This window comes from Rhinolophus sinicus, linkage group LG04, assembly GCF_036562045.2.
Source record: "Rhinolophus sinicus isolate RSC01 linkage group LG04, ASM3656204v1, whole genome shotgun sequence".
Taxonomy (NCBI): Eukaryota; Metazoa; Chordata; class Mammalia; order Chiroptera; family Rhinolophidae; genus Rhinolophus; species Rhinolophus sinicus.
In genome coordinates, this window is record NC_133754.1 from 88,467,858 (window position 1) to 88,483,454 (window position 15,597).

Here is a 15,597-nt window from a genome sequence, read left to right on the forward strand (position 1 = left end):
TTTCATTTAAGTAGCTTTTAAAAATACTCAAAAGAGATGCTCTGCAATACAGTAATGCCAATAATGTTGATGGCATTAATCATGGATCCTATGCATAAGGATGCATAGCAAAGCAAATCAGAGGCAAATTTGATTGTGCATATTTAGTTATATTTATTCAATGGAATTTAGAAATTCAAAAGTCTAGTTGGATTTTTGAAAACTTTCAGTGCAAATCAATTTCTAGTGCAAATTACAAATGTTGCTTATTTATTCAAGTATATATTCAAAAGGTTTTTCTGTTACTATATAAAGTTAGTTCACTATAATTTTACTTAGATTCCTTTCCTTAAGCAAAAAATATTTAATATACAGTTAAGTCATCTTAAGAAATTTAGATAACTATTCCTCCCTCCCAAAAGTCCTAAAACACATTAACATTTTATTAAGTTTCTTTCATATTACCTCTGGAAGTCCATTAGAAGCTATAATTCCAAGAGAATTCATAAAAGGTATAAAATTTTTGAAATAAACATTTTTCACCTGAAAAAGATAAAGTTACAACATGACCATTAATTTTTTAAAAAATTAATTTCTGTCACTATTAACACTAGAATGAAAGTGTTAACTGACATTTTGATCAATGACTTACAGACAACCAAGTGGGATATTTATAATTAATTCAATTATTTACTTCTAAATTTATGTGAGGCAGCTTTCAGGTTCTAAAATGGAGGGGGAGTGAGGAATTATTAATGAAGTGGGATTTATAAGAAAACTCACTGAAACCAACTTCACTATTCCACATTTAACAAATGATGAAAGGATGGGAGGCTCAAAAAATTAAGCAACTTGACCAAAGTTACAAAGCTATGAAGTGGCAGAGCTGGAATTTAAATGCAATCTGCCTATCATCAAAGCCAAGACTCTTTTCACTTCTTTACACTGCTTCTGATTTCTCCCCAAAGTACATTTTAGGCCACTTCATACACATCATTTGATACCTAACTTAGGGAATATCAAGTCAATTATTTTAGCATAAATTTAGGAAAATAACATGGTTTTATAATAAAATAATTTCACACACAAAAATAAAACCCAACAATTCAACTTAAAACCAAATGAAAGTGTTGTGTGGAACTATGCAATTTCATGAAAATGCACCCTGCATTTAACAAGGAAAATAAAGACTGTACTCAGAAAACCTGGAGTTATATTCCTGACTATTCTACACTTGCAATATGCTGCGGAATTTTAAACAACTTACTTTCCTTCATTTAACTTCCTTTTATAACTTTGGAGTCTACATTTACTAAGATGGAAATAACTTAGTATCAGTTCCTATCTTCTACTACACAAACAAGTTATTAAGAATTAACCTTCCGTAATTCCCACTTAATTTAAATATTTATAAGGTGGGTGGTTCTAGTTAACCAATTAGTATGACTAGCCAGTAATTGTATAACCATAAACATAACTAACCCATAGTTATATAACCATAAATATTATGTGAAATAATAAAGTGTCAATTAATATCAATTACCACCAAAGCTTTTAATCAAATATACTTTGAAAATCATTACTATAATAATTCTAAATTATAACAAAGAATAAAAATTAAAAGTAAAAAAATGATTTATTTGTGATTTAAAAAAATGAAACTACAAGTAGTTTTGAAATTCAGATAATTAACTAGGAATTAGAAAACACATTCCTATTCATTATCTTGAGGGTCTGAGCAAAAAACATATTTCAACTACATTTGTCAGCTTATTAGCGAAGTTAATTTGTGATTCTAGAAGAGTACACATACATACACATACACACACATACACACACACACACACACACACACACACCCCACACCTACACACAAAGTTGATACATCTATATATGTCTATATCCATAAGCCACAGTGCTCAAATCCAGATTGTCTTGATAAATCATTCCAACACTTTTTAAACTAGATTTTGAGATCATACCCCTAATTTATTTCCATAGTTCACAGAGAAATTTCAAAGATGCAACAATTCATACATCTATCTGGTGGTAGTGAATTGTGGATAATGTAACAACCTATGAGAGAAATAGCATGGTACAGAGACAGGAGCACTGGTAGCCATGTCCTCAAGTCTACACTCTGTTAGTAATTAGTTGTCAGTCTCTGGAAGTTTATTTACTCATTACTAAGAGGAGGCAGAATAAACTATCCGTAAGATTCCTTCCAATGCCAACATTCCAGAGTCTATGCAAGATAAGCAATTCCTGGATAATCATGTGTATTCTCTACCAGCCATTAATATCTTATGTAATATTTAGAAGAAGAAGAATTATCGAAGGCTGAACGGAAATTTAATATTGGTATCACTTATCACTAAACCAAAACACTAGCAGGGTATTTTTCTTAGCAGGGTATTTTAAAACATTAAATTAGTAACCACAGAGAAATAAAAGAACAAATAAATTTGAAAACTATTACATTAACGATTTACATTTCAGTGATTCCAGAATGAGGGAGCAACTCTCTAAAATCAAAGTAAGTGAATATGAAAATTACTTTTCCACTGTGTATATATACTACAACTTCTTTATCCAAGCGACAACATGGATGGATCTTGAGATTATTATGCTAAGTGAAATAAGAGACAGAAAAAGTCAAGAACCATATGACTTCACTGATATGTGGTATATAAAACTGAAAGCAACAAAGGAACAAGACAAACAAAGAAACGAAAACTCACAGACACAGACAATAGTTCAGTAGTTACCAGAGGGTAAGGGGGGAGGGAGGATAGTAGAAGAGGGTACTGGGGGTCAAATATATGGTGATGGAAGAAGAACTGACTCTGGGTGGTGAACACACAACATGATATATAGATGATATATTACAGAATTGTACACTTGAAACCTATGTAATTTTACTAACCATTGTCACCCCAATAAATTTTAATTAAAAAAAGAAAATTTTTTTCGAAACATTTGCTATTGCAAAAGAGTTGGCACTAGGCAAGAATATACAATGGGGTAAAGACATTCTATTCAATAAATGGTGTTGGGAACATTGGACAGAAAAAAGAAACTGGACCACCTTCTTATACTATATAGAAGGATAAACTCAAAATGAATTAAAGACTTAAATGTACAACCCAAAACTCCTAGAAGAAAACATAGGCGGTAATCTTTCTGACTCTGCTCTTAGCTGTATTTTTTCAGATATATCTCCTCGGGCAAATTAAATGTAAGGAAAAATAAACAAATGGGACTACATCAAACTAAAAAGTTTTTGCACAGCAAAGGAAATCATCAACAAAACCAAAAGACAACCTACTGAATGGGAAAAGTTGATACATGTGATGATACATCTAATAAGGGGTGAATATCCAAAATGTACAAAGAACTCATACAATTCAATACACACAAAAAAAACCCAAACAATCCAATTAAAAAATGGGCAGAGGACTTGCATAGACATTTCTCCAAAGAAGACATACAGATGGCCAAAAGTCTTATGAAAAGACGCTCAATGTCACTAATCATCAGAGAAATGCAAATTAAAACCACAATGAGATATCATCTCACACCTGTCAGAATGTCCATCATCAATAAATCAACAAACATCAAGTGTTGATGAGGATGTGGAAAAAAGGGAACCCTTGTGCACTATTGGTGGGATTGCAAATTGGTACAGCCACTATGGAAAACAGTATAGAGGTTCCTTAAAAAATAAAAAATAGAACTACCTTATGATCCAGCAATTCCATTTCTGGGTATTTATCCACAGAAATGCAAAAACACTAATTCTAAAAAATACAAGCACCCCTATGTTCACTGCAGTGCTATTTACAATAGCGAAGATATGGAAGCAACCCAAGGGCCTATCAATAGGCAACTGGATAAAAAAGATGTGGTACATGTATTTTGTGTAGAATACTACTCGACTATAAAAAATAATGAAATCTTACCATTTGCCACAACATAGATGGACCTAGAGAGTTTTATGCTAAGTAAGTCTGAGAAAGACAAATACCATATGATGTCACTTATATGTGTAATCTAAAGAACAAAACAAACAGACTCATAGATACAGAGAACAAACTGATGGTTGCCAGAGGGGAGGGATTTGGGGAGTTGGGTGAAAAAGGTGAAGGGATTAAGAAGTACAAATTGGTAGTTACAAAATAGTCATGGGGGTGTCAAGTACAGCATAGGGAATATAGTTAAAAACAGAGTTGCACTAATTAGGAAAAGCAAGCTCATTAACAAAAGTAATATATACTGTTAGGAAGAACTTATGTCTAAATCTACTTTAACTATTTAAAAAAATCATGAAGTTAAATTACCTCATCTATATTACATTCATGTTCTTTACAGAGAACTTCAATAATTCTTGTATCATTTTCTAGTTGTTTTGCTATCCGTGCACTCCTGTTCTGACCTCGCCTTGGTGTTCGAGGTGAACCATTAATAGGTATTACAGCTGTTTCTGTAAAAATGGTAAATTAGATAAGAACAATTGCAAATTCCACTGTATAAAATAATGAAGTATTCTAATTATAACTATGTTGGTCGGAAATAATCTTGGTAACATTATGCTACTTTTATCTATTAGGCTTCATTAAAAGCTAACAGTTTCATCTATTTATTGAATATCTATTATAAGTTATATATTGCTAATAGTTTTTGCCATCCTTAGTCTCTTCGGCCCTCAAACAACCCAAAAAGAAACTGTAAAATACTTAAAGCCCCATAGACAAATATGAAAAAGGCAAGGAAAATGGCCAGTTTATAAAGTAATTCTAAGTGTATCCTCCTTAGTCTGCAGGGGAAAAAAAAATATTTTCTATCTTAAAGTGTCTTAAAAATTTTAAGTATATATTTTGGATTCAACTTTTACAGTATAAAAATAAATAAATTTTAAAAGTTTTAGAAAATTCCACAGTAAATTATGATGCTTTTAAAAGTATATAAATATAATAATGGGATAATAAACTGTGATTAAAAAAAAAAATCCCCTGTATTATTTGAGTAGTCCCAATTCAAACTGAATGCAGATTCAGCTATTAAAGAGATTGCAGATAACTAGGTATAAAAAGTATTATCTGTCTCTAGGCCCAACCAAGAATTTACAAGAAACTGAGAGGAAAAAGGAACATGTTAAACTGTACTATAGGATGAAATCAGTAAAAATTAAATCATGGGAAACTCAATAGGACAAACCACCTAATTATTTAATAAACAAATTGAAAGAAAAAAAGAGAAAAATAGATGGAGGTGGAACTTTTAAAAAAGTCTTAAAAGCATATCAACCAATCACAAAGTATGGGTCTTATTTAGATTCTGATTTAGTCAACCTATAAAAAAATATTTAATTACATTTATAAGACAATCGAAAATATGAACACTTACTAAATATTTGGTGGTATTAAGGAATCACTACTAACTGATTTTTAGGTGTGATAATGGTACTGTCATTATGCTTTTTAAAAAAACTATCAGCGATACATATTAAAGTTTATAAGGATGCAACTATGCAAAAATGTGTTTCAAAATAACATAGCTGGTGGAACTGCACAGTAGATGGGGCTACAGGTTGATAAGTTATAAGTTGAAGGTAGGTGATAAAAATACATGGAGGCTTATTATACTACTGTCTATTTCTGTATTAATTTGAAAATTTCCACAATAAAAAATTAAAGTGTATCATACTCAGTCAATTCAACACCTCATCCTTTCTTTTTAACATAGCTCTTACAGAACTAAATGTACATTTGAATTATCCAAAAGCAAAGCTTGTCAACCTAAAGTAACATCCCACATCAACTTATTAAAGTTATAAAACTGAAAAACATGAGAAAAATTTGTATCAAGAAAATTTTTAAATATTCAAAAAATTTTGAAATATATGTTTTCTATTTTTCCTCCCTGTTTTGCATGTGGTTTCTGCTAAAATGAGTTTGCCTTTTCTATCAAACCACATTCAACACATTTTCAAAATTCTGCTCCAGACTTCATTTTTCCATGAAGTTATTGTTCAAAGATTAATTAGGCTTCAGTTTTTCAGCCACTTCAACAACACTTTGGGACTTCCATGTTTTGATCTGTTCTGTATTATTTTTAGTATTATTAATACTTTCATCATTTTAGGAGCCAAGGAATCAGTTCAGCCTTAGTTTACATTTTTCTATAGTGTAAGTGATTTTGAAATCCTACTACTCTTGATGCCACCAGAGGAAGCAATTCCATTCTAAGTGTGATATACTTATCTTTGCTCTATGCTGTGCAATTATTTTAGTAATAGTTATTTTTATTTAAATACATTTCCCATCTCACTGAAATAGATCAATAGTTCATATGTAAAACAAATTAGTCACATTATTATTATAGCACCCAATAATAAAAATTTAATCTGTTCTACAGAATGTGCCACTCTCTCCCATGCAGTTTCAATCATATCTGTGCCTTGCCTCTTGATTTTCTCTTTACTGGGAATGCCCCACCACCAACTTACCACAACACTCAAATCCTAACTACTCTTAAACAAAATTCAAATGTCACCTCTTTTACATGGTCTTCCTTGCTCTTCCCCAACTGGGAAAACTTTCTCATCTTCTGAATTTCCATAGCATTTGCTGTATTTTTGGTCCAGACCACTTTCTAGCATATACTCTAATTACTTGCTTACTTGTTTTATCCCTCCTTCTATAACTTACACTACTTGAGGGCAGAATCCATGTCTGATTTATTTATTATCATACCCTAAGCTCTAAAACCACTTTTTGGACCCATTAGACAGTCAATAAACAACAGCTGAATGATACAGTAGGAGGAGCACAAAATATTTAAAATACTTACTATATGGTTCTTTGAGCAATGCAGGAGGTGAAAGTTTGATAAAATAGTCAAGAACACATAGCATTAATTGAAATGAGATCACCAGATCATCTTCCATTTGTAATACTTCCCCTGAAAATAAAAATGGTTCACATTTTAAACTAAAGTTAGAGATTGAGATCTTTAAGTTAGGGAAAATTGTCAGTATACATGTATCCATATACTCATTTATTCAAGAATCACTAAAGGTACGCCTAAGATCTTTGTTTTTGTAAGAACTCAGTGATATTTGATACATACAAAAATATAAATAAAATATATAAAGTTATGAAATGATAAAGTTTAAGTCTGCCATGAGAATTTTACATTTAGATATTAATATTATAATTCAGTCTCTCTGTTTAAATTCATTTTGTTTTTTGCTTTTGTAAATTTACTTCCAATTTTGGTAAGAGTTTTAGAATTTGTTATTTCTGAAAATAATTTTGAAGTATGATATACGCTACTCTTTAATTCCACTTACTTATGAATCCTCATATATTTTCCATTTTAACCCCTCTCCAAAATATTACAATAACCAAAGCCATTAAGAAATAACAAAATTAGTATATAATTGTAAAGTCATCTATAAATTAATTATTTAGCACAAAATCCTAAAAAGTTAGAACAATAACTATATAACTAGAGAGCTGTGAGGAAATAAATGCATATAATAAATACCTGAGGGAAAAAAAGTATAGCTACATAAAATATACACATCATCATCAAATATAGCTATAACATATTTGCTTATGAACTCTAAAACAATATTGTACATTATTGTTGTACATCAATGTTGTACATTATTTTTAAAAGAGAAGTTTGACTCTCCATCTCCTTGGTATGAGACCGCTAAACCACTAACAATCCCAACAAATACTGAAAGTGTAGAATCTATGTGAGAAAATAGGTAAAGTAACCCTGCATCAAGGTTTTCCAGATCCATAGGTATGGTACAAAAATATATGTGTAATATACTTAAAAGTTATTAAGAAATACCATATAGGTAAAGAATATCAAGGACTTCTAGTTAAAAATAGAATAGTGAAATCAAATCAAAGAATCTCTCTCCTCAAATATCTAATAAAAGAAAAAAACCTGTACTCAAGTTAAGTGCTAGCAGCAATACCAAATTTGAGAGATACTGACTCAGAAACCATCCTCATCTTTTTCCTCTTCTTACTTAGAGGGAGTAGAAATTACTGATGAAAGAAAGGCAAAATGGAAGAAGTGAACAACTGTAGCTAACGTTCTGACAAACATAAAGATTCCACTATACTGTACTGAATTGGGTGAAAATCTGAATCCCAAAACATAATCTCATTATGGAAACAAGATACAACTGTCACTAGAAGTATTGTTTTAGAGTTCATTCTAACAAAACTCTCAGAACAACAAAGACTCACATCATTCCAGATGAATTCTTCTCTTTCTCCCTTATCCTCTGACTAAAAATAAGTATAATAAAAAAGCCTGCTCTCATAGCTCTCTGGGGGACACAAGTCACAGATAAGTGCAATGTGAGTAAAGGGAGATTTATTCACATTACATCAGAGAAAACAGAACATCAGGTCAGGGTTGCCCATATGAAGTCCTAGCAACATGGGGTGAAAAGCACAAAGATCATGCAAACATAGTACAGAAAAGAAAAAAGAAAAAAAATACAATCACAACATCAGATAGAAAACCTAATGTGGAACACAGTCTATCAGAAGAAAATATCCTATGAATCCTTGAAGTAACAACTTGAACAACACACATTTTGTGAAAATAAGGAGCTAGACTACTGAAGAAAAACCTGAAGACCAAATAACACCATTACATACATAGTTCACCTCAAAATAGAAGAAAGGCTTGACGTAAAAACAGTCAATACATAAGAAAAAGAGCAAAGATTAGAAAAACATGAAAGAATGTAAAAAATGTGTAGGACAAAAACAATCCAATATAAGATAGTTAAGTTTCCTGAAACATAACAGAATAGAATAGTACCTCAATGAATACAATTATATTTAAAAATGTAATATGTTAAGATTTCTCTGAAAAAAAAGAGCAGAATCTTAAGTTTAAAAAGGGATACAGTATTCCATGAAAAATTAACAGAGTAATAAAAATCAAGACCTATCCTAGTTAAGATATTGAACCTCAAATTTAAAAAAAAGAATTATTTGAGTATACAGGAAGTAAATGGGGGTGGGGGGCAAGGAATTAAGCTAGACTCAGATTTTTCAATAGCAATGCTAGGAAGACAAACAAGACACAAGAATAGACTTCACAGCCAAGTTATCTTCAAGTACAAAGACTATGGCCATGATTCACAAACATGCCCAACACACGGAATGCGATGCCAAATATGGTGCTAATGGTGAACTCCAGTCAGCTAAGGTTGAATAAAATAAAGAATTCAGAAATAGAGAAGCTATGACAGGCAATGACAATAAGCTTAGAATCCATTTAAACACAGAAGTGAAACTAAATGGGTATGATAATAATTATAATTACAGAAAAGAATATAAATGTTATAATCTTTGATAATGTAATAACAACAATAAAATGAGCAAATCTAAAAGTGTGGAATGGGAGGTAACAGGAAGAGTGACAATACTAGCATTCTTTTCCTTCAAGCAGATTAATATACATTGCTTTAAATCAAAACACAAAGTAAAATAGATTCTAACTTTTTAACTTTTTCATAATGCTTTTTCATGTTAGAGAAACATCTTTGCAATAATACTGCTTAAGTGACAAAATATTTATCTAAACTTAAGCAATTCCCTCCATTTCTCTTAATTTTTCTGTAAAACTTGAGTAAAATTAATTTTTACATTTTAAATGTAAGCACTATAACATGATCCTATCATTAGAAAATTAATCTGTTTGTGAATATACTCATCCACCCACCTTTTTATCAGAATGTATGCACATACATATATCTGGTATGACAATCACAATTTTAATGATGATTATTTCTGGGTGGATTTGGGGTAACTTTTCTTCTTTTCTTTGCATGTGGCTGTGTTATTTGAATTCTTTTTAATGAGTATGTATCATTTTTATAAAAACAGTAACATTATTCTTAAAAAACAGAAAGGAAAGTGGAAAGGATATTAGAAACAGAAATGAAATATTTGCAATGTTGCTTCCAGTACCAAAATTACAAGAATTTGCTAACAGTTAACAAGGTACACAGAGAATTTGTGGGGCAGGAGGAGGATGAACAAGAAACTCTGAGCCTAGTCCAAAGGAATTATAAATTATTACATCTGAAACATTAGCATATAACAAACATACGACTTTACCTTTAGCTAGTAAAAATGTGATCCAAGAAACTTTTAGCACCAACATAGAATTGATTTCAGTAGATATCCTAGTAAACAAATAGAAAGGAGAAAAAATTTACACTGACAGTTTTCCAACTATACCTGTTTTTTCTCCCTTTTTAAGAATTATGGACCTGAGTTGATTGCATAATCAAATACAGTGCATTTAAAATGCACAATTTACACATGAACTTAATTTATCTCAGTTCACTTAGTATTTATACCAAGGTATTTATATTTTGCCCACAGAGTACAATACATTTATTTTAAAAAACTGAATGTTATCAATTCTAATCTAAAAATATGTACAGGAAGTGTTTCTGCTCTCTGTTTTATAATTAAAATCAACACAGTAAACAGAAAAATAGAGGTCTGAGTAACTCTAGCTTACCAATTTAACATTATGCCTTAGTAATTTTTCCATAGCCATTCACTTGTTGGAATTAACAAGTGGAATAAATAATTAAGAGTTAATTTATAAGTATGCAACTTTCCTTTATATCAATCATCTTATTTCAATACTACTATTCTGATGAGGTGGAAAATCTCATATACTACACATTCTGTTTCCAAAGGAAAACTCTAGAGCTCTAACATGGGTTGAAACATGTATTACACATTTAAATAAATATTTTTTAAATTTTAATATAGATTTTCATACTTATTCTTACACAAAAATTATGCTCAGAATCTTAGGTAATAAAGTGCCTGTAACAGACCCTCAATAAAGATTAAGTCAATAAATTTGCATTTTCCCTAGAGTTGATGACATCATGCATTGAATCAACTTTCACCTTATTAGTTCTCTTACAATAAAAGACACATATTTCATACCATTTTATTTGTGAGAAGATAAATAATCTGCATAGGGCTTAAATCTATAACCTTACTTTATGAAGTGGCATGCCATAATCAATCAAACTAACCCTGATATTATCAACATGCTTGGAATTATTCCAGAAAAATACATTAAAAAAATAAAAAGTGAAAAATAACAGTCTGTGAATTACTTACAAACTGCTTGGTTGTGTCAAATATATAAGTTCACATGTCCTGAAAGGAAAAAATAATTATATCAACATTATAGCTTTTTTAAAAGTTACTTAGTAATTTTTCTCATAATTTAGAAATCAATTGTATCATGCTTTATGAATCTTATTTTAAGAAGCATACATTTTAAAAATGAAAAGTATAGCATTATAAAACAAAGTTAAAGTAGATTAAAGTAGATTCCAATTTATGACAATGTACATACATCACTGTAATATCTAATTACAAAAGGACTGGATTCCATATGTGCATTTGTAACTCGAATACATTGAATTTTGATCTCGTCAGAATCCCAGATCAGGTCATAAAAGGCTACTTAACTAATAAGTTTCACTAAAATAACACAACTGAAAAGTACTATAAAACCCACTTGTTTAGGACAATGACTTCCAGAATAGAGGATTAAGGATCTCCATGGAGCTGCTCCCAGTGTAATAACTATAATTGGTGAAAATTACTTTAAAAAAAAAACATTTAAAATCTCTGGAAATTTTCCTCAGGGAATACAGTGGAAAAAAAAAAAAGAGAGAGAAAAGAAATTAAACATTTATTCAAGAAAATCTACTAAATCTTGTTAAGAACAATGACAGTCTGTGGAATTCAAGGCAAAACTCACTTCTTCATTCTCTCTAGCTTAGCATCACAAAGCTATAACCTGGGTAGGTGCAGCTAAGATACAGGGCTCCCTCTCCCAGCTCCCAGCCTAGGACTCTTTCTCTGAGAAGGGCAACATACAAGCATATCTCATCACTTCCAGCTTCATGTTGCAGAAGCTCTATCCCAAGCAAAAGTAGCTAAGAAGTCTGGGGCTCCCTTTCTCCCCTTAGCCCTCACTCATGTGTCAAAAGTTCTACTCCAGGCACAGAAGATGAAGAATACTGGGGTCCTGACTTCCCTTGCCCCAGTTAGCTGATAAGACAGAGGTTCCAACCAATAAAGCCAATCTGAGAAGACAAGGGGCTATAGCCTCTCCTGAGCACCCCAGTCTTAAAGTAGAGGTGTCACTCCAAAAGAATAGGACACTGACCTCTGACCTCCTAAATGGTGGCACAGAAATGTTGCCCAGGGTAGAGGTAGTCCTTAAGAACAGAGAGCTCCAAAGCTCTCCCCAGTGGAATTAATTTCATTTGGAACAGAGTGTGGGGACAAGCAAGGCTAAGAGCACTACTGAAAACAATGAAGACTTTGGTAGTAAGCAAGTAAGAAGAGGCTGGTAGCTATATTTAGCTATTTAGCAACAAGTTAAATCCTAGACCATCTAGGAGAGAACCAGGGGACGAAAAAACTAAGAAGAGTTCTCCTAGAGTCAGAACAAGTCTCAAGACTGGCCTCAAAGATTACTCCTGCAAAGGGAGTGAAATTTAATCAGATCAGACTATGGAGCAATTTGTTACCCAGGGCACTGTCAAAAAAAATAAAGCAATTGGTTAGCAATTAGTGGAAGATAACAGCTAAGTGTGATATCAACAGAGGCAGTTAGCTTAACAAGAGAGATCAGCGGAAAAAGATAACCAAAGAGAACCCCCACTAAAACCCCTATCACCTGTGACTGTACACATGCCCAAGGCCACACTGAGGAGCAGTATCAGAGGCTATACATTGTGGGAGAAAGAGACTTCACTGAAAGAGTACAGCTAAGTCACTAAACAAATAAACAAGAGAACAACAAATAACAGCAAACACCAAGTCAGAGGAGAATCATTATCCAGAGTTACTACAATGTTATAAAAAATGTCCTGTTTTCAAAAATAAATATGAAAATGTGACTTCTACAAAGGGAAAAAAGGAGGCAACAGAAACTGCATTTAAAGAGCCCAGGTGTCAGACTTCAAAGAAGCTATTAGGTTGGTGCAAAAGTAATTGTGGTTTAAAAGATTAAAAATAATTGCAAAAACTGCAATTACTTTTTCACCAACCTAATATTATAAATATGTTCAAAGAACTAAAGGAAACCAGGCTTAAATAAGAAAAAATATGCTGACAATGTCCCATCCAATAGAGAATATCAATAAAGAGGCATAAATTATTTTAAAAGAACCAAATAGAAATTTGAGTTGATAGTACAATAACCAAAATGAAAGATTCACTAGAGAAACTCAACAGTAGATCTGAGCCGGCAAAAGAAAGAATCACTAAACATGAAAATAGCCTCAGAAATTGTGTGGTCTGGAAAACAAAGAGAGAAACAAAGAAAAAATGAAAAGGCTGACAGAAATGTAGCACACCAAAAAATATACCAATATATGAGTCATTGGAGTACGAGAAGAGGGGAAGGGAACAAAAATAGTATTTAAAGAAATAGTGGCTAAAAACTTCCCAAATCTAATGAAAAATTTCCCAAATCTGATGAAAAATCTACATCCAAGAAACCAACAAATTCCAAGTAGGATGAATGTAAAGAGCTCCACACCCAGATGTATTATAGTAAAAATGTTGAAAGACAAAATTTGAAAGCAGCAAAAGAAAATATGATCCATCATGTACAAGAGAACCCAGTAACATTAACAGCTGACTTCTCATCAGAAACAATGACAATCAGAAGGCAGTGGAATTACATATTCAAAGTTCTAAAAGAAAAAAAAATGACAACCAAGAACCCTGTATCTGCCAAAACTATATCGCAAAGGTAAAGTTGAAAGACATTCCCAAACAAAAACAGAGAATTTGTTGATAGCAGACTCACCTTACAACAAATACTAAAGTAAGTTATTAAAGCTGATAACAAATGACAGTAATTCACATTCATATGAAAAAGCAAAGAGCACTGGTAAAGGTAATTATGTTATTATAAAAGGTGGTATTATTGCATATTTAGTCCCCTTTCTTCTAGTAATTGATGTAAGAAGCAGTTGTATAACAAAACATGTACCAGGGGTGCCAAAAAAAATGTATATACATGACTTGTATTCACATCTTTTGTTATCGGTATGTATTGAGTATTACAATTTTAATACAGTTTTTTTCTTTCTTAAAATGTGTATACTTTTTTTGGCACCCTCCACATATAAAACTGTAATGTTGGGTGTATAACATATAGAAACATATTTATTTGACAATAGCAGCACAAAGGAGGTGGGTGGGGTCAAAAGGTGGGTATTGGAGTAAACAAATGACACTAGATGGTAAATTGAACCCATGTGAACAAATGAAAAGAACAAGAAATGGTAAACAAGAAAATTAATATAACAAACTCTATAAATATACACTGCTGTCCTTTTATACTCTCAACTACTTTAAAAGATATACAACCCAAATATCTATAAACTGATGCATGGATAAGTAAAGTGTGGTATAGCCACACAATGGAACATTTTTCCATAATAACAGTAATGAAATATTGAAACATGCTACAACATGGATGAACCTTGAAAACACACTTAGGGAAAAAAGCTAGTCACAAAAAAATATGTAAATCAAAATTTATATAGAGAAACCCAGTCTTAAACAATAAAAAAAAAAGACAATAATCAAGAAGGAATTTTTATAATTATAGAAAAGATGTTTAAGGTCAGATGCACTATTTTCATCATTTTGTAATTTAACATAACTCAAAAGAATGCTCTACAATAAAGATAATTACATTCAGTAATTATGTGCTGTCAAATATGTGCTGTCAAATACAGTAGCCACAAGTACCCACATATGCTGAACATCTGAAATGTGGCTAGTCCAAATGATGCTGTGTTGCAAACATAAAGTGTGGGTCTGAAGAATTCAAAAAGAACTCAAAGAAATAAAAAATATTTAGTATGAGAAAAAGAATGTAACTATTTCATTAATAACTTTTATAATGGCTTCATGCTTTCTTATTGAAATATAATTCACATAACATAAAACGCACCATTTTAAAGGGTATAGTTTTAGTATATTCTCTTTGTTATACAACCATCATCACTATCTAATTCCAGAATATTTCCATCACCCCAGAAAGAAACTCCCCATTCCCTTCACTTCCCAACTTCCCATTCCCTGGCAATCATTAATCAACTCTACGTCTCTATTGACATGCTATTCTGGATATTTCATCTTATGGAATATGTGGCCTTTTGTGTCTGGCTTCTTTCACTCAGTTTAATGTTTTCAAGGTTTGTTCATGTGGTAGCATATAATGGTATTTCATTCCTGTAATGCAGGGACTCAGCTCCCACTCCTGGCAGGAGACGTTGAGGCTGAAAAGGAACAACAACGGAGCCACAGATAGGGGGTTCACACTACTATATTCTCACTGGCAGCCAGGCAAGACACAGGAAGTAGGATCCACGTGATCTGCACCATCCGCAATCCGCAATCCACAGCTTGCTAACTGCACTTGCTAAAGTAGCCACAGCAGTTACATACAAAACAATAGTGGCTGATGGCCAACTGGTTACAGCTGATG

General features: G+C 31.9%; 1 protein-coding gene across 3 annotated transcripts in view; it reads right to left on the reverse strand.

The window, feature by feature from the left end:
• The window catches only part of RB1 (RB transcriptional corepressor 1), a 162,568-nt gene that overhangs the window by 104,008 nt on the left and 42,963 nt on the right, over positions 1 to 15,597 (reverse strand). For all 3 annotated transcript variants that reach the window (XM_019748050.2, XM_074329955.1, XM_019748051.2), the window contains exons 5-9: positions 11,184 to 11,222; positions 10,149 to 10,216; positions 6,832 to 6,942; positions 4,320 to 4,462; positions 445 to 522 (exon numbers count right to left, since the gene is read on the reverse strand). In XM_019748050.2, coding sequence (XP_019603609.2) covers positions 445 to 522; positions 4,320 to 4,462; positions 6,832 to 6,942; positions 10,149 to 10,216; positions 11,184 to 11,222 — 439 coding nt within the window. The remainder of the gene's footprint in view (positions 1 to 444; positions 523 to 4,319; positions 4,463 to 6,831; positions 6,943 to 10,148; positions 10,217 to 11,183; positions 11,223 to 15,597) is intronic.